A 23,433-nucleotide genomic window follows, 5' to 3' on the forward strand; every position below is an offset into this window, starting at 1 on the left:
CTCCATTCATCATCATCGCCTTCGTCTTTTTCTTCTTCTACTTTTGTCCATCACCTTCATCTCGTCGAGTTCAGAAGGCGGCGGCAGCGGCGTCGTAGAGGGAGGCGTAGAAGAAGCGGATGTAGAGGAGGAAGAGGAAGTGGATCGCGCCCACGCAGCCGGCCGTGATGGCGGCCTTGCTCTGGTTGCGCTGGCGCAGGTCGGCCCAGAAGACGCAGGCCAGCGTCGCGGCCGACATGCCGCCGGCGACGAGGAGCGCGACGGTGGAGAGGACGGGCGAGATGGGGTGGAGCAAGTAGTGGACGACGAGGCCGAGGCAGTACCCGCCCAGGCCGTAGCCCGACAGCGAGAGGGCTTCGAGCAGGGAGAGCGGCATGCCGCAGAGGTAGGCCGCGAAGCGCATCCCGAGCGAACCCATCACCCAGTACCTACGTGCAGATCGAGATTGTGAGGAGGGGCAGATGAGATAAAAGATGAATTGAAATTAATGAATGAATTGGGAAAGGAGGGCCAAGTGGAAGAAGGAGAGGGTTAGGGATGGGGACGCGTACGAAAAGCAGAGGCCGAAAGCTGAACCCATGAGGGTGCCCTCTTCCACTGTCTTGTGGCTGAGCTTCATCCCGAGAAGCAGGATGGCCACAAGTGTGAAGACCAACATGGTGGGGCCATAGAGATCGGGTGCGCCCGATGTGAGGAGCTCGCTGGACTGCCTTGGGACGAATGACAGTTTGATCCGCCGCAGGACCGTCGATAGCTCGACATCGAAGTAGGGCTTGATGAGTTCGAGGTTGGCGTAGAGGTTCATGTACCCCCCAGCCTGAGTCTGTGCCTGCTGGAACATACGACCAGCCACCTCGTACACGATCTTGTCCTGCAACCCTTCGAATGCATTGGGCTGTGCTGACGATGTCGAAGATGATGAAGCCCTGGCGCCTCTCGCCCCAGACCCTCGTTCGTGAAGCCCACTGTTTCCATCAATATCTATGGCCACATCGCCGCCAGCCGAGCCATCGAACCAGGCCTCCTCCTTCATCATTCTTCCAATCGTAAAAGGACAGATTTTGTGTACAAATTATAAATTGTAAATCTTGACAAAGAGAAAAAAAGCAATAAAACTAAATAAAATAAAATGAAATAAAATGAAACTCTTTGTATTTATTTTAAGTCGTGTGCTCATCCACAGGCACATCTGAAGATACTGCTCCGTCTTCAAGCTGCAACAATGGTTCGAACCTATGTTTTGCTTTTATGAATCAAATTTGTTCTGTTTTTTTTTTGTTTTGCGCATCTCCCAACTGCCCATCTCCCAAATTCACCCAAGATCATCCCATCGGCCCATTTTGTGTGCCCAAGGCTTACTTCTGCCAATTTCTTGTGGTGGGTTTGCACCGGGGGGGGGGGAAACAGGAGAGCAAGCCGTTGGCAAACAGTGGCGGGGGCAGCGGCGAGCTGCGCAACAAGGAGGTGCTGCAGAGCGTGAGCAAGCGGCTGGCCAACTGCGAGCACGTCGGCCTCCAGAAGAAGCGCATCCTCCGCGAGGACGAAATATTCGACCCCACCGACCCCAAGATACGCGAGGTGCACATCGTGTCGTGTCGTGTCGTGTCGTGTCGTTGGTCGTGCCGTGTCGTGTCGTGCCGTGTCGTGTGTCCCAGTGCTCTCACCACGCACCACTGTCGTCCATCGCGTCCAGGACATCATCAGCATGATCGTGCAGTATCTGCAGGACAGCGGGTACACGTCGTCGGCGATGACGACCCAGGACGAGGCCAACGTGAAGATCTACGAAGAGCTCGAGCAGCGCGTACAGCTCAAGGCCATGCGCAAGGCCATCCTCGGTATACCTCGTCTTTCTTCCGCCTCTTCTGATCATCATCATCATCTTCATCATCATCTTCTTCTTCATGATGTGCTCACACACACTTGGACAGAGGGGGATTGGAATGAGGTGGAGAAGCTGCTCACCAAGAACATGTTCAAAAACCAAAAGGCGTTCATGTACGCGGTCTACAAGCAACAGTATCTCGAGCTGCTGGAAAAGCAGGAGTACCAGCGAGTACCGACGACCACCTCTTCACACCCACCACCGCACACGCACACGCACACGCACACGCACACGCACACGCACCACCGCACACGCACCACCGCACACGCACCACCGCACACGCACACGCACCACCGCACACGCACCACCGCACACGCACCACCGCACGCACACGCACCACCGCACGCATTAATTTGCTCTCCGACGATGCGTGCGGCGACAGGCCTTTACACACTTGACCAAGCGACTGAAGCCGCTGGAGCGATACGCCGGCAGCCCCGAGGAGTTCAAGGACCTGTGCTTCCTGCTGACCTGCAAGAACATCCAGGACGCCCCCTCCTTCAAGAACTGGGACGGCGCCAAGGGCAACTCCAGGTGCGCTGCGCACTTCCCCCCTCCACCCGTGCAAGCCACGGCCTGGCTTTCTTCGTTCTTCTTCGTTCTTCTTCATGTGCAAGCTCGATTAACGCTCGGGCTGCTCGTTCTCAGGGAGCACGTGGTGGAGCAGTTCGAGGCCATGTTCCATTTGGAAATCCGCCGTTTGGGCCAGGTACGCGACTCGCCCGCACACAGTGCGCAGCACCACACACACCACACACACACCGACCACCCGTGCCACGATGAGGTGAGCTACTCAACGATGGCGACGACGACAACTACTACTAGGGAGGGCACACCGTGGATTTGCCACCCAACCGCATGCTGCACTTGCTACGCCAGGCCGTGGCCTATCAGATGGAGTTTACGCGCTACCACCCTAAGGTCGCGCCCAAGATCAACACGTACGTGCAACTCCCCCATTCTTGCACACTCCCGCACACACACACACCACCGCACGCACAACACCGCACACGGACACACGCACTACCGCACACGACGGCTGGCCTGACTCTTTTAATAATGCCGCATCGCAGGCTCTTGGAGGACTACAGCCCGTTCCTGCTGCCCAACGCGCTGAAGAACACCCTCACCGGCCACGCGGCCAATGTCAAGTGCGTCGAGTTCGTGGGCGAGGAGGGCTTGACCCTCGCCTCCGGCTCCAGGTTCGGTCCACCTCCACTTCTCATTTTTCTTATTTTTCTTATTTTTCTGTTATTATTATTATCCTTTGTTGTTATTTTTCTAAAAGAAAATGGGAGCAGTGATGGCACGATCAAAATCTGGGAGGCGGAGACGGGGTCATGTCTGCACACCCTCCACGGTCACACCTCCCGCGTGTGGGACGTCTCCTCGGCTCCCTCCGGCCTGTTCCTGGCCTCCGCGTCGGGTGACGCCACCGCCATGGTACCCTCTCCTGCCTTCGACACACACGACACACACGACACACACGACACACACACGACACACACACATACGCACACGCACACAATCGACGCTCGTGCTGTTATCAACGTTGTGTGCGTGCGCGCTGGCAGTTGTGGGATCTCGGTCGGCAAGCCGTGGTCAGCACCAAGACGTTTAAGGGTCACGAAGGAGACGTGTACACCGTTCACTTCCACCCGGGCGAGGTACGCGTGTCGTGTGTCGTGTGTCGTGTGTCGTGTGTCGTGTGTCGTGTGTCGCGTGTCGCGTGTCGCGTGTCGCGTGTCGTGTATTGACCGTTTCTCTTCGCGAAGAACCACATCGCGACGGGCGGCTACGACAGGGCGGTCAACCTGTGGGACGTGCGCACGGGCCAGCTGATGAAGAAGTTCAGCGGCCACAGCGCGTCGGTATCGCACGTCATCTTCAACCCCTACGGCAACCTCATCATCTCCGGCTCCAAGGACAACACCGTCAAGTTCTGGGACATCACCTCCGGCCTCTGCATCAAAACCTACAGCACCTACCTCGGGTCCGTGTTCCACTCGCGCCATGTGCGTGTCGTGTGCGTGTCGTGTTGTGTCGTGTGTCATGACGCTCACGTGGGCTTGGCAGAGAGGTGACGTCGGTCGCGATGAGCCACAACGGGTCGCTGCTGCTGACTTCGTCCAAGGACAACTCCAACCGCCTGTGGGACGTGCGCACGGTACCGCCGCTCTTCCACCACCACCACCGCACGCACACACGCGCTCGCTCGGCCGAGTTCCTCAGTTTCTTGACTACCGCGTGTCGGTTGGTTGGCGGCTGCAGGCGCGACCCATCAGGAGGTTCAAGGGCCACCAGAACACGTCCAAGAATTTCCTTCGCGCCTCCTTCGGCCCCAACGAGTCCCTCATCGTCGGCGCGTCTGAGGTGCGTTTTCTGTTCTTTTCGCCGGTGCACCTTCGCTCTCTGCTCACGCGCGTGTCGTGTCGTTGGTCGTGTCGTTGGTCGTGTCGTTGGTCGTGTCGTGTCGTTGGTCGTGTCGTGTCGTGTCGTGTCGTGCTGCAGGATGAGATGATCTACATATGGGACATCATGACAGGCGATCTCCTGCAGACGCTCAAGGGCCACACGGGCACTGTCTACACGACCACCTGGAATCCCCACCAGTCCCTCCTCGCCAGGTACCTCGTGAGCGATGATGCCGCCTGCAGGCGTTCCCTGCGTTCCGCTGACTTGTGTGCGTGTGTGTCTCTGTCTGTGTCTGGTACCACAGCTGTGGTGACGATGGAACGGTGAAGACGTGGTGGTACGACGAAAGCGTGTCACTCTTTGGCGAGGACTAGGGCCTCCCACCCCCTTCACTCACTCTCATGAAGCCTGCAGCTTGTTGGTGACGTGGCAACCAACGCCAGCCTTTTTACTCAGGCTATTTTATTATTTAAATAAATAAATAAATAAAATGAGAGTTTCATCAGAACTCAGGGGCAGGGCAGCCAATACTGCAATTGAAGCTGCCACAGTGGTCAAAGTAGAACTGGGGCGCCGCTGTTCCCTGGGCTTCCCACCAGGGTCCTGTCAGTGTCGTGTCGTGTGGTGTGGTGTGGTGTGGCGTGGTCAGCCAAAGAGAAACATCGCAGGAGGAGGAGGGGCATTGGCACGAACCAAACACAGCTGCCAGGGAGGTGTCCGTGTCATCGCTCAGGCGCAGGTTGGTCCAGTTGTTGTTATCCGTGCTGCAGTGGCTGAAGCACATGCCCCTGTTGGCGTGTGGTCACGTGATCAGCAATGAACGAAAGAATTGTGCTGACGTGGTGGGAGCGCGTACGAGAAGATGGTGTGCTGCTTCTTGGTCATGACGGCCAGCACCTCCACCGTGTTCAGCCTGCAGCCCCCCCCCAATGTCAGTGTAAACACAGAGACTTCAAGTATTGTTTGCAGTTGAGCTGCGCAGTACCGGTAGTTGTTGGCGTAGGTCTCCATGCTGCTGTTGTACTGCGCCGGCACGTAGCCGATGTTCCTGTAGATGGCGGTGGCCTCCGTCAACGTCATTATTGTCTACGACGAGAAGGCAGCGCACGCAAAGCCGCACACGCACACACACGCGCGCACAGAGCGGCAAAGAAGTGGAATGTACCAGTCGAGCTGCCAGGCGTCGTACTGCTGCTGGTTGACCAGCATAGGAGTGTCGATGAACGAGTACGCGTACTGGCCAAAATAGCACTTCTCCGGCTGTACAGCCACCACGACGACGCATTGCCGGTGTTACAACGACGAGTCATGTACCGCATGTGTGCGGTGTGTGCGGTGTGTGCATGTGCGAGGCGGAGGCGGCGGTATGGTGTGGCCCGCACCTGCTTGGGGTAGGCGGCCGTGCAGGAGCTGTCGAGTTGGCCGTTCCACAGGGGGAAGCCCTTGGTGAACTGTTCCAGAGCCGGAATGATGGTCGTGTCGAAGACGTGGTCCAACGGCAGGTGCTCCTGCACGTACACACACGATTGTTCGCGGCCATCAGCCACCATCACACACGCAGACGTGTCGTGTCGTGTCGTGTGTCTTGTGTGTGTGTGTCGTGTGTGTGTGCGTGCGTGCGCGCGCGCGCGCGCATGTGAGGTTGCTGGCGTACGGGATAGAGCGGATAGTCGAACATGATGCCCGCATCAGCCAGGCTGAGCACGCGCGTGGCATTGTTCTTGAGCAGGTCGCGCAGCGTCGCTTGCACAAAGTTGGCGTTCACTTTTGGTCGGCAAACACGTATGTGTGTCGTGCGTGTCGTGTGTGTCGTGTGCGTGTGTCGTGTGCGTGTGCGTGTCGTGTGTGGTGAGTAGGTGGTGGAGATGACGCGGCAGGTGCCGGGAGCAGGCAGGTTACCGACGACGCCGACACCGCCGGCCGAGCATCCGGAGAAGAGAATTTGGCGCTGATCGCTCGACTCGCGCAGGCCACGGTACTTGTACACGTCCTCGAGCACAGCCTGATCGTTCCCCACTCCACTTTAGCTTCTGTGAACAGTTTGCGCGCGCGTGTCGTGTCGTGTCGTGTCGTGTCGTGTCGTGTCGTGTCGTGTCGTGTCGTGTCGTGTCGCGTCGCGTCGCGTCGCGTCGCGTGTGCGTGTGTGTGCGGTCGTGTGTGCGTGCGTGTAAGCAAACCTTGACGATCTTCTTGCCCCGGAAGTGAAAGATGTTGGATTGGGTCTTTGACGCGTCGCCGCTCCACGCATCGCTCGAGCAATACCTGCACCGGCCGACGGGTCAAAAAGTCAAAGAGTCAGCCAAAGTCAAAGCTGTTGCGGCACTCTACTCTGCTGCAAAAGTAAGTCGACTTACAGGACGTAGACGTGGTTGACGTTGTGGAAGAGCGGGTTGGTGGTCTCGTTCTGGGCGAAGATGCCCACGGGACCGGACCACTGCTCCTTGTACCCGGCGAGGGAGATCAGGTACGGCGCCCGCTTCTGCCGCTCGGCGCACGACTCCGCGTCCCAGCACCAGAACCCTGGTGCGGCCATCGGTCGTTCGGACATAAAACGAAAGAAAGAAAGATAAGATCGGACATAAAACACACCAGACCGCAGTTGTGGCATGTACCGCCCATGAGGTGGAAGTGCCAGACCTGCTGGCCCGACCCCGACCCTGGCCGGAAGTAGTAGCCCGCGGCCGACCCATCGCTGCACACGGCGTCTGCGGTAGAAGAGCGTCATTGAGTCGGACCAATCACAAAATAGATTCTGATAAATGGGAAAAATAAAAATAAAATACAGTATATGGGGGGGGTACCGCGTGTGGTGGCCTCTTCGATCTTGAAGAGGGTGAAGTCGTTGCCCTCGGCCGCGACGAAACAACAACAAAGAACGAAAGCGAAGACCACCGCGCCCGACACGAAAGCCTGGCGGTTGAGCAACATCACCAACTGAGCAGCTTTGCCTTTTTGTTTCGGGGTTTTTGCTGACTGCAAACTCTTGCAGAGAGCTATCGGCGAGAAGGCCAGATCGAGCTTGTGACAAAACGCAGCACACAAGCATGTGGTTTAAACACATTTTTATTTACATGGGCGCGGACCACACAGCAGCGGCCGTGTTCGATTCACCGCTAGGCAAAGGGAATGATGGCGCCGTTCACATTGCGCACACGGCCGCAGGTGAGCGAACAGTACATTCCCACGAGCCGCACGTTCTCGCCGTATCTGAAGCGCGAGGTGTCACGTGTGTAGTGTGCGTGCGTGTGGTGCGTGTGCGGTCAGTGGGGAGGTGCTAGCTGTGTTGAGTGGGCGCCGGCGTACCTGGCGGTCCGTAGGGTGCGCGGGTAGGCGCGCACAATGGGTGCCTTCCCATAGAACACCTTCCCGCAGTGGGAGCAAGCCTTGCGTCCACGCCCTCCCGTCTTCTCGTCGTCTGCGCCCACTTCCGCATCGCCGTCGCCAACATCATCGCCGTCGTCGTGGGGTGGATTGCCGGTCGACGGGCTGGCGCCCACCAGGTAGTCCCTGATGTGCAGCGGCACCAGCGCCCCATAGTCCGGCGCAGCTATGAGAGAAACAAAGATATCAGCGATGGCGGGTGTGCGTGTGCGTGTGCGTGTGCGGTGGTGCGGGTCGTGTCGTGTCACGTGTCGTGTGGAAGCGCACTGGTGACGCTGTGGAAGAGAGGCTCGTTGGCGGCCAGGGCGTTACAACACAGCTCGAAGAGGGTGGACATGCGCGGGCGCTTGACCCGCACGACGGGATCGCCATCGCGCTGCCACGGATTGCACATCGCCTCAAGATTCAGGTCTAACGTGTGCGTGAGTGAGTGCGTGCGTGCGGCTTAGTGTGCGGCGGCCGAGGAGTGACACACGCACTGCAAATAGAGATGAGAGGGTGAATAACAGGTGCACTACGTACTGGGGTGTCTCTCCATGATGGAGGCCGGCAGCCAGGTGAGTTTGTTGTAGGAGATGTTCAAAAACTGCAGCGGAAGCTCGCCCAGCTCGTGCGGCAGTTCGGTGAGACTGTGCCACATCGCAGTCGCAGTCGCAGTCGCGCCACACGCAGGCAGCACCACAAGCAAAGGAGGTAAGAACAGAGCGAAGCAAAGAAGGAGGGTCGTCGGTGGGCGGTAACCTGTTGTTTGAGACGTCGAGATAGGCCAGCGTGGAGAGGTGGCGAATGGCCGGTGGGATGACGGTCAGCTCATTGCGCGGTATAAGCTGCGCTCCACACCACTGACTGTGGTAAGAGGTTGTGCCGTCATTGCGTCGTGTTATAACACGTAGCCGTACGAGAGTGTGGAGGCCCTTGATGCGAAAGAAAGAGGGGGGCAGAGCCGATATGCGGCGGTAAGCTCTGCAATCCAACCTGTTGTTGGTGGCCAGTGAGGTGGATGATTTTCTGGTGAAGCTGACTGATTTTGGAAAGATGGCGAGATGGCTCTGTACTTGCGGTCCCATGCGATGCGCTGCCGCACGGTGAGTTTGGAGATGCGTGCTATGCGCTGTTCCAAATCCTTTGTCTCTTCGGCCTTGCTGTTAGTGCCCAGCCGCACCACGCTCATCCAGGCTCGTTTACGCCTTTGTTTTATTCGCTTTTGTTTGTTAATCTGTCTTTTTCCCACCCTTTTTTCTCTGTCTGCCCCAGCTGAGGGTTCGCTCACCGCCTACAGCGAAGTCGGTTGGACTTGCAGATGGGCCGGTAGAGTCCCGTGGTGGGACACGCACGCACATGACACTCACCTTGTCACCATCTCACATCGAATCAGAGCTCAATATACCCTTCTCCGTTGAGAGTTTCTTGGAGAGCGAGCGACACGTCCAGTACCAGTCCCTGCCCCTGGCCTACCCCTCCTTGCACGGGGCGTGCTGCAACAGCCGGTGCCCCACCCACACCACCCAACAACCAACGTTGGCCAGGCCCCGGGCCATAAGATAACGCGTTATCTTTTTCTTTTTCTTTTTCTTTTCTTTTTTCCCGTGGTTGCCCAAAGTTGCACCTGACGGAGCACCGCCTCGCTGCAGTCTCGATCCTCGGGCCGAGATGGACAAAACGCAGGTCTGGACCTGGTCGCCAAGGCTGTTTTCCCCACCCATTTCTGGTAACTCCCACCCACCAACAAACACAACTATTGAAGTATATTATGGCAGTGCGAGATCTTTTAGCATCCAAGTAATAAATAATAAAATAAATAATTAAATAATTAAAGGCATTTACAAGGACTTTTATCGCTGGAGCAGAGTATCTTGCCGATGCAAGCATCGCTGCCGTCTACTCCGGGTTTGCTGCCCAGCACAACGTCGCTGTGTCAGGTACGCCCGCATCGCGCCTTGGTCTTCTCCTGGCGCTGCGTCCATTGCGTGTCGTGCAATCGTAGGAGCGCACCTCAGCCAACAGAGCGCCCGTCTCCCGCGCCTGCAGACGTATCGGACATCTACGTGTGGGGCAGCGGCCAGGTTGGGCAGCTGGGGCTCGACCCAGAATCAGAGTTCGAGCTCGAGGACCAATACGTGGTATAGGCCACCGCCCACCACTCAGCCATTCGCAGCAGCGCAGCTACTGCGCGCCAGGCGCTGACGGCCGACACCACTAGTGAAACCGCTCACCTCTTCCCCGAATCGCCACGCAGTCGCATCCGCAGCGCTTACGGCACGAAGCGCTGCTGCACAAGCGCGTCCTCCAGGTCTGCTGCGGCCGCGACTGGACCGCTTGTCTCACAGGTTCGCGTGCGCGTGCAGTGGTGCGGTGCGGTGGTGTGTTGACAAACATTTGTCGTTTGTTTGGCAGACGCTGGGTTGTACACATGGGGCAGCAACGCCTACAATCAGTTGGGCCACCACCACCAGCGCGAGCTGTTTACACTGATGCGCGAACTCAAGCAATCCTACCCGAGCAGCCCCGATGCGAAGTGGGGCTATTGGCGAGTGGACGAGCCTGTTGAATCCGAACACGAAAGCGAAAGCGAAGGCCAAGCAGCGGAGAGATCGCCCGTCGAGCGCTCGCAAGGCCTCGAGAAGTCGCGGGAGCTCACCGGGTGCAGGCTGGCGTCTTCGACGACCTGGCTCTGCGCCACGCCCAAACTAGTTGGAGGCCCGCTTCTCAACAAGACCATCGTTCACGTCGCCTGCGGTGCGCAGCACATGGCCTGCGTTACCGGTACACTGGCTCTTCCTTTTTCTCACTTTACTACCACCACTATTATCATTATTTCAATTTTTATTTTTGTGGCATCGGCTGACAATCACCTCTTACACCACAGACGAGGGAGACGTCTTCACATGGGGCTATGGAGGTACTTCTACTGAAACAAAACAAACACCTTCAACGCTCAGGGTGTTGTGTGGTGTGGCGAATCATAACCGAATGTTATTGCATACTTTCGGCGACAGGTCGAGGAGCGCTTGGCCATCCCAACATCAGGATCACCGGGGAGCCCATGCTAGTCGAGTACTTTCGTAGTCCTGGCGGGGACGCGGCGACGCGAATCTTCATTAAGTCCGTCGCCTGCGGTGGTACGGCTCCACCTCCCTACACGTTTCGCTTCAGCATCTTTGAGGGCCGTAGGGTCTTACGCGCGCGTGTGCACAGAGTCGTTTACGATCGCCGTGGCAGCCAATGGGCATGCCTACGGATGGGGCGAACACGCCTTTGGCCAGCTTGGTGCGCACTTCTCATTTGCTCAAGCTCTCTACGAGGAGCAACACGAGTGTTGCAAGATGTTGAAAACACGTTTCTGTGTGCTGTGTGCTGTGCGTCGTGTGTTGTGTGCGTCGTGTGCGTCGTGTGCACAGGATTGGGACCAATCCCAGAGACGCCGATGCAACACTCGGCCTTCTACCCATGTCCGACCCTCATCAGCAGTCTAGCTGAGGCCAACCAAGTCGTCGTTTCCGTCGCCTGCGGCGCAAGCCACACCTTGTTCCTCACCGACGTGGTACGCATTCTCACGCCCTGCGAGGCTGAAATTTCGTCACTATCAACATTCTGATAAATGACTGAATGAATGAATGAATGAATGGAATGCGCACCGACTTGTACTACAGGGGCATGTGTACTCCTGTGGAAGCAACGTGCTCGGGCAGCTGGGCAACGGAACCGACCACTCGCTACCTGTCTGCATTGAGAGCCTCAAATCGACAAAGGTGACCTCGATCTCCTGCGGCGAGCTGTTCAGCGCGGCCGTGACCGGTGCGTGCACTCGACTCTCGCTCTGCTTCGTTTTCTGTCCATTCGCGCTCACCAACGCGCGCGCGTTGGGCCGCAGATCGCGGAGAGCTGTGGATGTGGGGAGCCGGCAGCGGCCAGTTCGGCTGTAAGGAGGGACGGCACGCCGAGTACCCTGGTCAGGTGGGGTTTGTAGGCAACGTGAGGCAAGTCGCGTGTCGCAGCAGATCTGTTATGACGCTCTTGGGTACGCGTTGTAATGATTTATTACTATTACTATTATTATTCGTTGCAGGCTTTCATTCTTTTCCTACAGTCCTTCTACTGACTCTTGTGCACAACTTTGGTTTGGTGAATTGCAGGCCCGCCGCGAGAAGCTTCGAGACCGGACTACCAAAAGATGCTCTTTGCTCGGGACTTTAGGTACGCCCCCTTCGAGGCACGAACCGATCCCCAGCTGCTTAACAGCTGATGGATTGGCACACGACACACCACACACACACACGACACACGGACACACAGACACGACACACACACACGCACACACACACACACACACACGACACACACACACGACACACACACACACAGCGATATCACTTTCCGGCTAGATAATCAAGCAGAAATTCCGGCCCACAAGGCCATTCTCGCCGCCCGCTGCCCAGCTTTGCTGTCACTCGTACCCGCTCCTTCCAATCACTGATCCGTCGCCCACTGCACGGCTCCTGCTGACTCCCGCATTTATTTTATTTTATTTTTAAGGGCGCGGAAGACGGGGGCGGTGCAGTCTTGCTGCCCGACGTCAACGAAGCGGTCTTCCGTAAGCTGCTGGAGTTCATCTACACGGGCGACGTACGCCGCTGTCTCTTTTGGCGTTGGTCTTATGATCCCTCTAACCGCGATATGGCGCGCGTTGGCCCGCAAAACAGTTTGCCTTGCTCGCTTCGGCGGGTTTGAACGACGAGCTGTACCGACTGGCGCTCGAGCTCAACTTCACGGGTCTGGTGCGCAAGTGCGCTATGCTCCTCGGGGTACAGACCACAGCTGCGCCCTGTGTGGAACAACCACGTCACCACTCTTACCCGGGTCTTGCTTGGGGGCACTCCAGCGGCCTGTGCCCGACGCGCATCAGGCGGCCGGCGGCAGCGCGGTCCGCCACATCGATGATCTCAGGGAGGACCTCCTGCGCCTTCTCCGCGAGCCGCAGTTCAGTGACTGCACGCTACGGGTCGAACAGCAGCCAGGCCTCGAGGTACGCACCAAGCACCGAGACTCGTCGGTTGTCGGGTGGTAGGAATTAGATATTGATCATCGCCCCCGGGGTGGTCAGGCAAAGACCTTTGAATGCCATCGCGCCGTGTTGAGCGCTCGCTGCCCGTTCTTTGAGGCCATGCTGTCGGCCGACCGGGGCTACAAGGAAAGCCAGCAGGCGGTCATCTCGCTGTCGATGCCCTTTGACAACGACGACGTAGACGCTGGTATCGCCGCCCACCGCAGCTTATAACTGCCCACTCGCTTGACAATTTCTCACCCTGTCGCGACCGCACGCGCAGGCAGCACCGTGGCCGAGCTTTTGAAGTGGATCTACGCCGAGCGCTTCGATCCGGCCCCGGACACGAGTCAGGCGCTACTGGTGCTCGCTGACGAGTATCGGCTCCCTCTGCTCGCCCAAATGTGTGAGACGCTGATCCAAGAAGGTACCGTTTTACGACTCGTGAAGAGTGATGAGTTTGAATCGGAGCATTAACGGAAACGTGGGTGGGGGCGACACACCGATGAGCGCAGGCGTGGACGAGACCAACGTGTGCGACGTGCTTCAGTTTGCCGAAACGTTCCGGGCCAACAAGCTGCGAAGCTATTGCATCGACTACATGGCGGCGCCGACCTTCCCCTCGCATTTGATCGACGCCGCGCAGCTTAAGCCCGAACTGCTCGAGCAGGTACTTCTACTTCCGTCTGAACCTGTGATACGACGCGTATGACCAACGACACACACACACACACACAATTATAGATCCAACTGCGCAAGGGCTCGTGGTCGGAGCACTCGCGCTCGCGCAGAAAGGTAAAGGAGCGAGAGGCCCGGTACCAACAGTACGAAGAAGAGCGGCAGACACAGGGTACGTACCACCGGCCCACTGCCCCCCCTTGCGTGCTTAGGGTTGACCTTTGTTCGCAGTGCAGCGATGGGCCGCGAGAGACTCGCCACTCTTCGCGCTGGGCCAGGCCCTGCGCGAGTCCCTCGAGCGCTTCGACCAGGCCGTCGCGCAGGCCGATCCCGCCGCGAAGGCGCCGTGCTGGCCGCGCTGGATGTGGCGGATGAGTCGCCAGGAGCGCCGCGAGCGGCTCGAGCGCCTGCACGCGGAGCGGAAGCAGCGTAAGGAGGCCAAGCGGCTGCGGCGGCTCGAGGAGCAGGAGCAGGCCGCCGCTGCCCAGCGCGAGAGGGACGAAGCGCAGCGCCGGAAGCGGGAGCGGATGAACCGGGTCTTCATACGCGCCGACCCGGCTGCGTCGACAAGCCAGGAGCGACCAGCCGCGGGCCTGTCAGAGCTTGTGGAAGATGATCGCCAAGAGGAGACCAAAAGCGCGGCGGCGTACGAGGGAAAAACCGAAAAGCTGGACAAGGGCAAAGAAAAAGCTGTCGACAGCGACAACGAGGAGGAGATTGACGACTTCGAGGCTCCTCTGGATCTGGAGCAGCAGCAGGGGAGAGAAGAAGAAGCGCCGAATTACGACAAGGCGACGTTGACGCTCATGGACACCACCCAGCAGGCCACGGTAAGTGTAAATCTTTCACTCTTCACTCATACGGCTATGGGTCAGTTTGTTTGCAAGCAGCAGCTGAGCGGTGAAGATATCGCGTGCGCAGGACGTGAGTCGAGAGGTCGCTTTCCTTCGCGCGACGCTGACAGCCATACAGGCCGAGTTCGGTCAGATCTCGCCCAAGGTGCGCAACAACTTTATTATTAAAGTTCATTTGATGTTATTCTTTATTATCCATTTCTTTATAATCGAAATAATTATTGAATAATTGATTTATTTCTAATTTTAAATAATATCTTTGTTGTAAAATGTGTGCAGGGGGCGCTGCAGCTTGAGGTCAGGGCGCTGCGGCGCGAGTTCAACTCAATCGAGGAAGAAGCTCGGTCCCTCGCTCCCCAAGTGTCAGTGGCGCTAGACTCAAGTGTACGCTTGCCCTCGAGCGTGTCAATGTCAGTGCTGGTGACCACAGCGTTTGTCGAACTCATCATCTGGTCGGCACACCACCAGGCCTTATCGCAGGAAGTGGTCGCCCTCAGGGCTGAGCTCGATGCCATCGAACGCGAGGCGGAACAGCTGGTGCTGGAGCGCGCCTCGCAATCGTTGCCGCCCAGCCTGCTGGTGCTCCCGAAGGAGGTGCGCGCTATCAGGGCTGAGTTCGACGCCATCGAGCGAGAGGCGCAGAGTCTCGCGGCAGAGTGTCGTGCACATTCGATCGTGGATCCGCTACTGCCGAAGGAGGTGAGCGCCATCAGGGCCGAGTTCGATGCCATCAAGCGCCAAGCGCAACAGCTGGCCGCCTGGGTACGCACTGCGTTCAAAAGAGATACTTATCTATTTGTAAAAACGTAGAGACTCAGGAGTGTCGCCGTGCTTGCTTAGAGGGAGGCCGCGGTCAAGGAAGTGAGCGCGCTGCGGGACGAGTTCGCGGCCATCGAACTCGCCGCCCAAGCGCTACAAATCACTCTCGTACGAATTATTATTATTACTACTTATTATTAATTACTATTATTATTTCCCTAATTGTTTTGTTAGAATCTACTTTTACCTTTGTTGTACGGATGTTTCCTAATCTAGTGATCGCAGAGAGAAGCTGATGCCCACGAGGAGGTGGTGAAGCGAGAAGAAGTGACAGTGCGTTCAGAGGAGGAAGAGAGAGGCTACGAGAGCGAGGAGGAAGAAGAGGTCAAACAGAACGAGGAGGAAGAAGAGGAAGAGATGAAAGTTCGAGGCATGCGCGACAGCGCTGAATCGCCTGACGGCAGAGAGGACAAGCACACAACGGACGAAGAAAAAGAAAAGGACAGAAAGATGGAGGACGGAGAAGATGACGACAACGAAGAACTGAACAGAGCCATCCGACTCGTGGAGCAGGTACACTTTTCATCCCTTCATCCTTATTTTATTAATTAAGATTTGATCTGATTTGATTTGATTTGATTTGATTTGATTGGAGATCTGAGATTAGTATTTTATTTGAATGTGTTTGTATCTATTAATTATTGCGACTATAATTCTGCGGGCAGGCCTTTGCGTTGGAGAGAGAAGATCCCGCCAAGGCCGATCATCTCTTCACCCAGAGTTCGATTGGGTTCCTTCAGGCCATGCGAAGTATGCACGCCCATCCTCACTTTGTGCGGTGGTGCGTGTGCGATGATGCGTGTGCGTGTGTGCGTGTGCGGTGGAGCAGAGGCACTAACTCCAGTCAACCGCACACGACACACAAAGTCGCGGATGCACAGGGCAAGAGCGACGTGCGACGTATCGTGGACGGGTACATTGCGCGCATTGACGCGCGCAACCTGCGAAGGAGCGCACAAATGATCAAGCGAAAGGAGTCGGAATCGCTCCACTCGGCCCCCGAGGAGGAGTTCATGGCGACGTCGGGGATGGAGCTGGAGAGCTGCGACTACGGCCAGCTGGTGGCCGACAGCTCCGAAGAGGTGGCGACCGTGTCCAGCCTCGAGGAAGTGGTGCCGCAGGATAGCTATCTCACCGCAGTGCTCAGCGACGAGCTCCCGCGGCGGGCCACCAACAACACACCACTGCGCAGCCCAGTCGTGGACGCTGCGGCGGTCGCAACGTCGGCCGCCCCGTCGACGGCCGACACCACCGGCGAGAGCGAGTCCGAGGTGAGCGCGGAGCTGCTTGCGAGCGCCGAGATGGAGCCGGAAGACGGTGCCTACATGCAGGCGGTGGTCGAGGAGGAGGAGGAAGCGGACACTCCGCAAAGAAGCAGGGCGTCGACGGTCGAGCTGCGGAGAGACGCGGCCGAGGCGGCGGCAGAGGTGCTGAACACGATCACCGCAGGCGGCAGCCAAGCCCAGACGACTGGGGTGTCCGCGGCGGCGCGCTGGAAGCCGGCGGACAACAACGGCGCGCGGAAGCACGACGCGCTGGCGAACACGCGAGTGACGGCGCCGGCTCTACGTGACATCAACAGGCGCTCGGAGGGTATCGTGTTCGTGGTGCCGACGTCAACACAGTCGTCGTCGTCGTCTGCCTCGACTGCGCCTTCACCTTCACCTTCGTCATCGTCATCATCCCCAACGTCAACGTCAACAACGCCGTCGCCGTCGACAGCACGCGTCATCTTCTCGTCGAACAGGGTGCCCACGACTGCAGCTACTCGGCTCGAGCCGGCTGCTCGACCCAAGCGACCGGCGTCGACATCCTTCGTGTCGGGCCGCGTCAGCTCCTCTCTCGCCTCACGCCTGGCGCTGTTCGAATCGCCCAGTTCGTCGTCGACATCACCGCCGCAGCAGCCCAACTCCACCACACAGACCACGCCGCAGTTGGGTCCCTCTTCCCCGGTCGCCGTGCGGGCCACATCTTTCGGGCAGACCCGGCCCGCGGCACTGTCGACCCCGCAGCCGCCGGGTGCGCTGGGCTTGCGGCGGCGGTCGTCCATCACGACCTTCCAATCGCCGGCCACCGCAACGGTGGCGCAAGACGCCATCGAGCGATACCAGCAGCAGCAGCAACAGAGCGCCGAGGTCACGAGTGGTCAGCGCCCTGCCGCCACCGCAGCCGCCAGCAACGGCCACGAGACGCGGACGCTAAGCTATGTCGACCTCAAGGACAACCGGTCCAGCTTGCCGGACTGGGTCGATCAGGCGCAATTGGAGGTACTGCTATGGCGTCTTGATTGTGCCTCGTGCGTGTCGTCCGCTGACTGATAACCCGTTCGGTGTGCCAGGTGTATCTGTCGGATGAGGATTTCGGAGTCGTGTTCCAGATGTCGCGACAAGAGTTCAACGCCCTCAAGTCGTGGCGCAGGAACCAGTTCAAGAAGGCCGCCGGCCTCTTTTGATTCACGCCTCCTTCTTTTCCCACAGCAAAGAATAACGTTTGCCTTCCACACCGAGCTTCTCTTCTTGCTTGAGAGGACGCCAACCAATGGGCGTACTGGTACTACATACAAAATTGACAATTTTACGAAGGTGCACCTTCACCACACGTCCGTTGCCCAACCAGCCACACCAGAACAACACGACACCACACCCAAATTGCAGACGCTCCCTCACTTCCACAACACCACCTAACCCCAGCAAGCTTCATGTACTTCCCCTTCTCTTTGGACCCTCACCTCTTGGCAGGGATGTTGATGGTGATGCTCACAACCCTCCGCAAAGACAGCACAAGAAGAAACCAACATGGCCGCGCCGAAGCCGAGGTGGGGAGGAGCGCCGAGCGACTTCTGCAAGGGATGTGCCAAGAGGGTCTACCCCGCTGAGAAGCTGCAGAGTACTTCGCCCTCTACCTTTCATCTTTCAATATCGCACCAGCCTGACCCTAACCCGCTGCTGCGTACGCAGTGGAGGGTCAGATTTGGCATGGCGACTGCCTGCGATGCAAGGAGTGCAACAAGAAGATCACCGGCGCCAACTGGGGCGGCTTCGTCCCGCCGGACAACACCGCCTACTGCCGCGTGTACGTCAGCCACTTGCCCCCCCCCTCCCTATGTGTGTATTAATGTGGGGAGCTGGCGCGGTGCAGGCACTACGACCGCATGGTCGCCGCCAAGGGCAACTCGGTGTCCTTCAGCTCCAGCGTCGTCAAGCACCCGAGTGGCATCTCCAAGACCTAATGCGGGTCCTTCATCTTGTACATCCTTTCGTCTCGCCCCCAGCAGGCAACCCAGTAAATATAAATATTTGTGGAATTTGGAAATTGTTTGCATTTTTATTTCAAAGTACGCTACATTCAGAAAAGGCGCGAAAGGGCCGACACAAAGGCACCGAAAACTCACGAGGAAACTTGCGCTGTTGCCAGTTTGGCTTTGGGACCAACTACGCCAAGAAGAAGAGGGTCGTGTTCACTGCCCTCGTTCTCTCACAAAGCAAACTCGATCGACAAAGAAGCAGCACCGTACAAACAACCACATGGGGCAATTGCTGGCGACTTTGGAAGGACACCACACGGAGACGAGCGCCGCTGCGGTGTCGGATTTGCCAGTCGGGTACAAGAGCGTTGCGCCAGCCACAACGACCACAATGGTGATGATACCATCTCTACCCGTGCTGGCTGCAGTCACCCCGGTCGATTGCAGCCTGCACCCAGGCCAGCCGTGCGTCAAAAGTACTCCTCCCCTCCTCCTGTGCCGAGCCTCGCGCGCCCTTTGTGGTTTGACCAGGAAAGCGTGTAGTGTGGAAATGTAAGATGAAGCGCAAGGGCGCCAGAAGGGTCAAGGGCGTGCTACACGCCTTTCCCACGTCCGTCTGCTTCCACCCGCGTGGCTCCTCCGCCTCTTCAATCGTACGACGTTACCTCCCCCCGGGGGGCTCTACACTCCAACTAACGTACAGTGGCCACTTCAGACTCACATAGACCTGGCCGGCGTCGATGACGTCGGCATCACGACGAGGCACACCAAGTACTGCGTGTTCCTGCTCACGTCGATGGGCCGGACCTTCTTCCGGGGAATGTCGTCGGCCGACGTGGAGGACTGCCACCTGGTGCTCTCCACCCTGTGGGCCGGCCTGCGCGGCCACCTGCCTGCTGCGACGCTGGCGCGGGCCGCGCCGCAGCCAGCCCCGACCTATCAACGGACGCCATCGGACGATCTCAACAAGCTGCAGGAGGTGGGCCGGCTGGAGCGCGAGTACGGGATGCGAGCCCACCCGGAGCTGCCCGAGGCCATGGCCGCCATCTTTCTCCGGGCCAAGCAGACCACTGACCTTCTCCGCGCCTACGGCCTCTCGCCCAAGTAAGCAGCAAACAGCTCTTGTGCCTCTGGGCAATCATCAGTAGACTGACTGTAGTGTGGTTGTGTGTCGTGCATGCGTCGTCGTGGCAGTGTGCCAGCAACGGTTAACAAGACGGACACTATGCTTCCGGTGAGCATGAGCTCGTTCTGGCAAGCGTTCACGTCGCAGCGATGGCAAGACTGGCCCAACGTCTTCATGCCGATCGGTCACTGGCGTACGCCCACCACCCACCTTCCGCGCGTCGGACCTGAACATAACGGGTGATGCGCTGCGCGCATCGTTCTGAATACAGGAGCAAAGGTGGGCGAGTGGCGGGTCGACAGCGTGGGCCTCTCTCGTCAAGTCGCCTTCACCTCCAAACCACCCAGGTGCCCAACGTTGCCGCAAGGACCATTATGGTGTGTGCTCACCCTTGGTCGCCGTGCGCAGGAAGGGCGTGATAGAGGAGGCCCTGACTGAGACCATCTCCACCATGCAGCTGGCCTGCCTAGTGGTCAACAGGTACACCTCGCCTCCAGCACTGCGCATACACATGCACTCACGTCCGTCGCAGGAAGAGCCTGGAGACCCGAATCCACATCGCCGTGGTGAGTACCTACAACGGTAGCGTAAACCCCTGGAACGGAGTTGGTCGCAACTGAAGGTGGTGATTAAGTGGCTGGTGGGTGATTGGGTGCAGGGCTCGAGTACCCCAAGGCCAAGGAGTGGTTTGAGCTGGTGGACATCAGTCGCGACAAGGGCTTCCCGCTCCTCCAGGTGCTTGACTACAGATGGCACGAGGACGCACCCACACCACTCCACTCCGCCTCCTCCTCCTGATCTCACAGAAGGTTGCGTTGAGCACAATCCCTGGGCACAGAAAATCCTTGATCACACCTTTGACTGTGAGTGCTGGTCTTCTATCCTTACAATGGTAGCCACAACAAGAGGCTCGTCCACAGTAGTCCCACTGTGGTGCGCAAGGTTGGCGCCAGGCCTGTAGCCCCCACATTGACCCGTCGTCACCTCCAACACTCCCACTACGCCAACCTCACCAAGATTGGCCACAAGAAGTTCACAGAGTCCACCTGATCTGCTCCGCTACCTTCGCCCCACGCTCCTTGCCGGTCCTTCACACTTGGCAAGTAAGGACAGTGAGTGGCTCTCTCGTGAGGTATGGCCACGGCCTGGACTACTTTGTACAGATTTGTGCTCACTCTCTTTATGGAATGAAGAAGATGAGGGCAAGAAGATTCGATCTGCGATGGTGGCACGTGGTGTGAATCTACTGGCCCATCTGCAAGCTAATGGTCACGGTGCTAGGGGGGCAGCATGTGTTCTGGCACGGCGTGGCAGTCCCTGACCTGGCGCCTCGCTCCCTGCGCCACCTGCTCCATTGGAGCTACACCGACGCCCTGCACCCGACCTGTCGGCCCCATCGACGACCCAGCAGGCCCACTTCAGTTCGAACGCTACCTGGTCCACCTCTACGCCGCGCCCGATCGCTACATGCTCGAGCCCTGCATGCAGCTCGCAGAGGCCGATCTGAGAAACCTGAACAGGTAGGTACAAGTCCGACGGCGCAGGGGTCTTTAGCACGTTCGACCTGGCGTCTGGCCTCGCGCCCGAGCTGGCCAAGAGCGTCTGCCTGCCTCACATCTGCCGGGGGGCCACCTCGCACTTAGGCAAGTTGTTGTCCCGCCAACAGACTGAATGGCTCAACATGTCGCCCACCGCAGCGGAGGTGATGGGGCCGACCTCGAGGGCATCGCGGAAAAGGAACTGTTCCTTTGTGTCGAGTGGCTCTACAAGCACCACCGCGACCTAACCCTAAGGTCGAAGTCAGCAGCACGCGAGAAGGTGACGGACCTGCTTCGTCGCATCTGATCGGCGACCCAGACCGGGCACCAAATCCAGGCCATCCCGGAACGGGATCGCGACCGTGCCTGGCACCGTTTCCCACTCGATCAGCCTCTCTGCAGCTGCAGTTGCCCGCCTGACAATCCTCGTTCGCCGCCCGGTGGGGGCCTTGGGTGAAGAAGACTATATCTGGCGTTTCGCCCACATCAACTACAGCTTTTCTTCACCCAACACAGGCCCGTGATGTGGCACACTCTGGAGCAGCGCGCTTCTTGCTCTGTTTGGCGCACGTCGAGAGAAACGAGGGCGTCAGGTGCATGATAGTGTTCGAGACACGCACATTTAGCCACTTTAAGTACTTTTTCTGGAGCTGTCAGCACAACCCTCCCGTTCAAATCTGCCAGGCGACGATGGGCTCGGAGACGAGGGAGCCTTGGCGTGCGAGCTGGAGCAGGGCCGCGTCGGCGATGACCAGGGCTGCCATGGCCTCGACGATAGCGATGGCCCGCGGCACCACGCACGGGTCGTGTCTCCCCTGGGCCTCCAGCACCGCCTCGCCGCCGCCGTACTCGCTCGTCTTCTGCGCCTGGCTAATCGTGGCCGGCGGCTTGAACGCCACCTACACATTCCACATTCCATCAGCACACGACACGACACACACACGACACACACAACAGGGCAGGACCTTGAAGACGACGTGTTCGCCGTTGGTGATTCCGCCCTGGATGCCGCCGCTGTGGTTGGTAGTGGTACCGAGCCGCTTCTTGCCGTCGGCCCCGGTCTTGACCACGAAGGGGTCGTTGTGCTTGCTGCCCCGCATCCGCGTGCCCGCGAAGCCGCTGCCGATCTCGAACCCCTTCGTGGCCGGGATGGAGAGCATGGCGTGGGCGAGCATGGCCTCGAGCTTGTCGAAGCAGGGCTCGCCCAGGCCCGTCGGTACGTTACGGCACACGCACGTCACCACGCCGCCGATGCTGTCCTTGTCAGCCTTTGCCGCCTCAATGATCTATGGTACGTGTCGTGGTGTCGTGGTGTCGTGTGTCGTGGTGTCGTGTGTGTCGTGTGTGTCGTGTGTGTCGTGTGTGAGACCAGGCCGATGAATCGTTGGGCGTTGTGGTGGTGGGGGAACCTCAATCATCTTGGCCGTGGCGGCCTCGTCGGGGCAGCGAACGAGCGACTTGTCGACGTCCTCGCGCGAAATGGTGTCCAGGTCGAGCTCCCTCTCGATCTCCTGGTCGCCGATCGAGCTCACCCACGCCACGATCTCAACACCGTACTGTGCACGCGGCCAATCGTCATCAGCACACCACACACACGGCACACGGCACACGCGCACACGCGCACACGACCAATGACACGACACGCGCGAGCCTGGGTACCTTGAGCTTGAGCCACTTCTCAGCGACGGCGCCGGCGCCGACTCGGCCGATGGTCTCTCGCGCGGAGGAGCGGCCGCCGCCCGAGGAGGACTTGATGTTGTACTTGGCCGCGTAGGTGTAGTCGGCGTGCGAGGGCCGCGGGATCTTGGACATGTCCGAGTAGTCGACGGGCCGCTGGTCCTGGTTGGCCACGAAGAGGCTGATCGGCGAGCCCAGCGTGTACCCGTTCTCCGTGCCAGCCTGGATCTTCACCTGGTCCGCCTCATTCCTCTGATCAGACACGACACACACGGCACACGGCACACGGCACACGGCACACGGCACACGGCACACGGCACACGGCACACGGCACACGGCACACGGCACACGGCACACGACCGCACATGACACGGTCAGCGCAAGAAAGAAGGGAGGGAGGAGAGCGAAGGGGCGAACGGGGGTGGTGAGGGAGCTCTGGCCGGGGCGGCGACGGCTGAGCTGCGGCTGGATGTCGGCTTCGGTGAGGGGCAGGCAGGGCGGCACTCCATCTGCAAAGGAAGAGAAGAAGAGTAGAGATGGAGCGCTGTGAGCAGGTATTCCACGGAACGCACACAAGATGAAACAAAGTAGATGGATGGATGGATGGACGAGCGAGATCGAGTGTGCAATCTGCCCGATTGAGCAGATAAAAAACTGATTGTTGTATCTCGCAGCACGCACCGATAATGCATCCCACTCCGCCGCCGTGCGATTCACCGAAGGTGGTCACTCGAAACGCTCTGCCAAAGCTGCTCATCTCTTCTCTTCAGTGTTG

General features: G+C 58.6%; 8 protein-coding genes across 8 annotated transcripts; 4 read left to right on the plus strand and 4 right to left on the minus strand.

Annotated features, from left to right (window-relative positions):
• Nucleotides 1–70: 70 nt before the first annotated feature.
• ACA1_283430 (Yip1 domain containing protein) lies at nt 71–1,033 on the minus strand (the record flags this gene model as incomplete). The annotated part of the gene is made up of 2 exons (XM_004344829.1): nt 71–428; nt 552–1,033. 2 exons carry the CDS (start codon nt 1,031–1,033, stop codon nt 71–73), a joined length of 840 nt encoding a protein of 279 aa, XP_004344879.1.
• A 106-nt stretch (nt 1,034–1,139) lies between these two features.
• On the plus strand, nt 1,140–4,674 carry ACA1_283440 (WD repeat protein; the record flags this gene model as incomplete). The annotated part of the gene is made up of 15 exons (XM_004344830.1): nt 1,140–1,151; nt 1,408–1,578; nt 1,694–1,838; nt 1,932–2,056; nt 2,268–2,419; nt 2,534–2,594; nt 2,765–2,826; nt 2,959–3,087; nt 3,187–3,328; nt 3,460–3,552; nt 3,661–3,900; nt 3,966–4,052; nt 4,157–4,258; nt 4,397–4,512; nt 4,605–4,674. 15 exons carry the CDS (start codon nt 1,140–1,142, stop codon nt 4,672–4,674), a joined length of 1,707 nt encoding a protein of 568 aa, XP_004344880.1.
• Nucleotides 4,675–4,802: 128 nt separating this feature from the next.
• Nucleotides 4,803–7,228, minus strand: ACA1_283450 (Pectinacetylesterase; the record flags this gene model as incomplete). The annotated part of the gene is made up of 12 exons (XM_004344831.1): nt 4,803–4,903; nt 4,994–5,088; nt 5,157–5,213; nt 5,286–5,386; nt 5,441–5,560; nt 5,683–5,808; nt 5,955–6,064; nt 6,200–6,302; nt 6,478–6,562; nt 6,655–6,820; nt 6,913–7,005; nt 7,102–7,228. 12 exons carry the CDS (start codon nt 7,226–7,228, stop codon nt 4,803–4,805), a joined length of 1,284 nt encoding a protein of 427 aa, XP_004344881.1.
• Nucleotides 7,229–7,413: 185 nt separating this feature from the next.
• ACA1_283460 (leucine rich repeat domain containing protein) lies at nt 7,414–8,852 on the minus strand (the record flags this gene model as incomplete). The annotated part of the gene is made up of 7 exons (XM_004344832.1): nt 7,414–7,507; nt 7,604–7,847; nt 7,949–8,092; nt 8,204–8,310; nt 8,423–8,508; nt 8,657–8,702; nt 8,737–8,852. 7 exons carry the CDS (start codon nt 8,850–8,852, stop codon nt 7,414–7,416), a joined length of 837 nt encoding a protein of 278 aa, XP_004344882.1.
• A 479-nt stretch (nt 8,853–9,331) lies between these two features.
• Nucleotides 9,332–17,525, plus strand: ACA1_283470 (BTB/POZ domain containing protein; the record flags this gene model as incomplete). Its single annotated transcript, XM_004344833.1, is given in 31 exon segments — nt 9,332–9,389; nt 9,529–9,600; nt 9,710–9,801; nt 9,918–10,008; nt 10,076–10,444; nt 10,548–10,580; nt 10,678–10,800; nt 10,877–10,948; nt 11,080–11,222; nt 11,332–11,476; nt 11,553–11,699; nt 11,815–11,875; nt 12,044–12,131; nt 12,215–12,304; nt 12,382–12,483; nt 12,561–12,704; nt 12,783–12,930; nt 13,006–13,149; nt 13,238–13,392; nt 13,467–13,572; nt 13,632–14,230; nt 14,322–14,399; nt 14,534–14,638; nt 14,723–15,016; nt 15,095–15,181; nt 15,299–15,586; nt 15,739–15,823; nt 15,941–16,666; nt 16,699–16,821; nt 16,838–17,340; nt 17,412–17,525. 31 exon segments carry the CDS (start codon nt 9,332–9,334, stop codon nt 17,523–17,525), a joined length of 5,385 nt encoding a protein of 1,794 aa, XP_004344883.1.
• Nucleotides 17,526–17,868: 343 nt separating this feature from the next.
• Nucleotides 17,869–18,302, plus strand: ACA1_283480 (LIM domain containing protein; the record flags this gene model as incomplete). Its single annotated transcript, XM_004344834.1, has 3 exons — nt 17,869–17,959; nt 18,031–18,145; nt 18,212–18,302. The coding sequence occupies 3 exons, from the start codon at nt 17,869–17,871 to the stop codon at nt 18,300–18,302; spliced, it is 297 nt and encodes a 98-aa protein (XP_004344884.1).
• A 295-nt stretch (nt 18,303–18,597) lies between these two features.
• ACA1_283490 (uncharacterized protein) lies at nt 18,598–20,241 on the plus strand (the record flags this gene model as incomplete). Its single annotated transcript, XM_004344835.1, has 8 exons — nt 18,598–18,793; nt 18,861–18,970; nt 19,033–19,421; nt 19,512–19,636; nt 19,715–19,790; nt 19,852–19,923; nt 19,976–20,013; nt 20,102–20,241. 8 exons carry the CDS (start codon nt 18,598–18,600, stop codon nt 20,239–20,241), a joined length of 1,146 nt encoding a protein of 381 aa, XP_004344885.1.
• Nucleotides 20,242–21,652: 1,411 nt separating this feature from the next.
• On the minus strand, nt 21,653–23,415 carry ACA1_283500 (chorismate synthase; the record flags this gene model as incomplete). The annotated part of the gene is made up of 6 exons (XM_004344836.1): nt 21,653–21,880; nt 21,947–22,267; nt 22,391–22,537; nt 22,641–22,910; nt 23,076–23,167; nt 23,340–23,415. The coding sequence occupies 6 exons, from the start codon at nt 23,413–23,415 to the stop codon at nt 21,653–21,655; spliced, it is 1,134 nt and encodes a 377-aa protein (XP_004344886.1).
• Nucleotides 23,416–23,433: the final 18 nt, after the last annotated feature.

Source organism: Acanthamoeba castellanii (genome assembly GCF_000313135.1).
Source record: "Acanthamoeba castellanii str. Neff unplaced genomic scaffold scf7180000084776, whole genome shotgun sequence".
Classification (NCBI taxonomy): domain Eukaryota; phylum Discosea; order Longamoebia; family Acanthamoebidae; genus Acanthamoeba; species Acanthamoeba castellanii.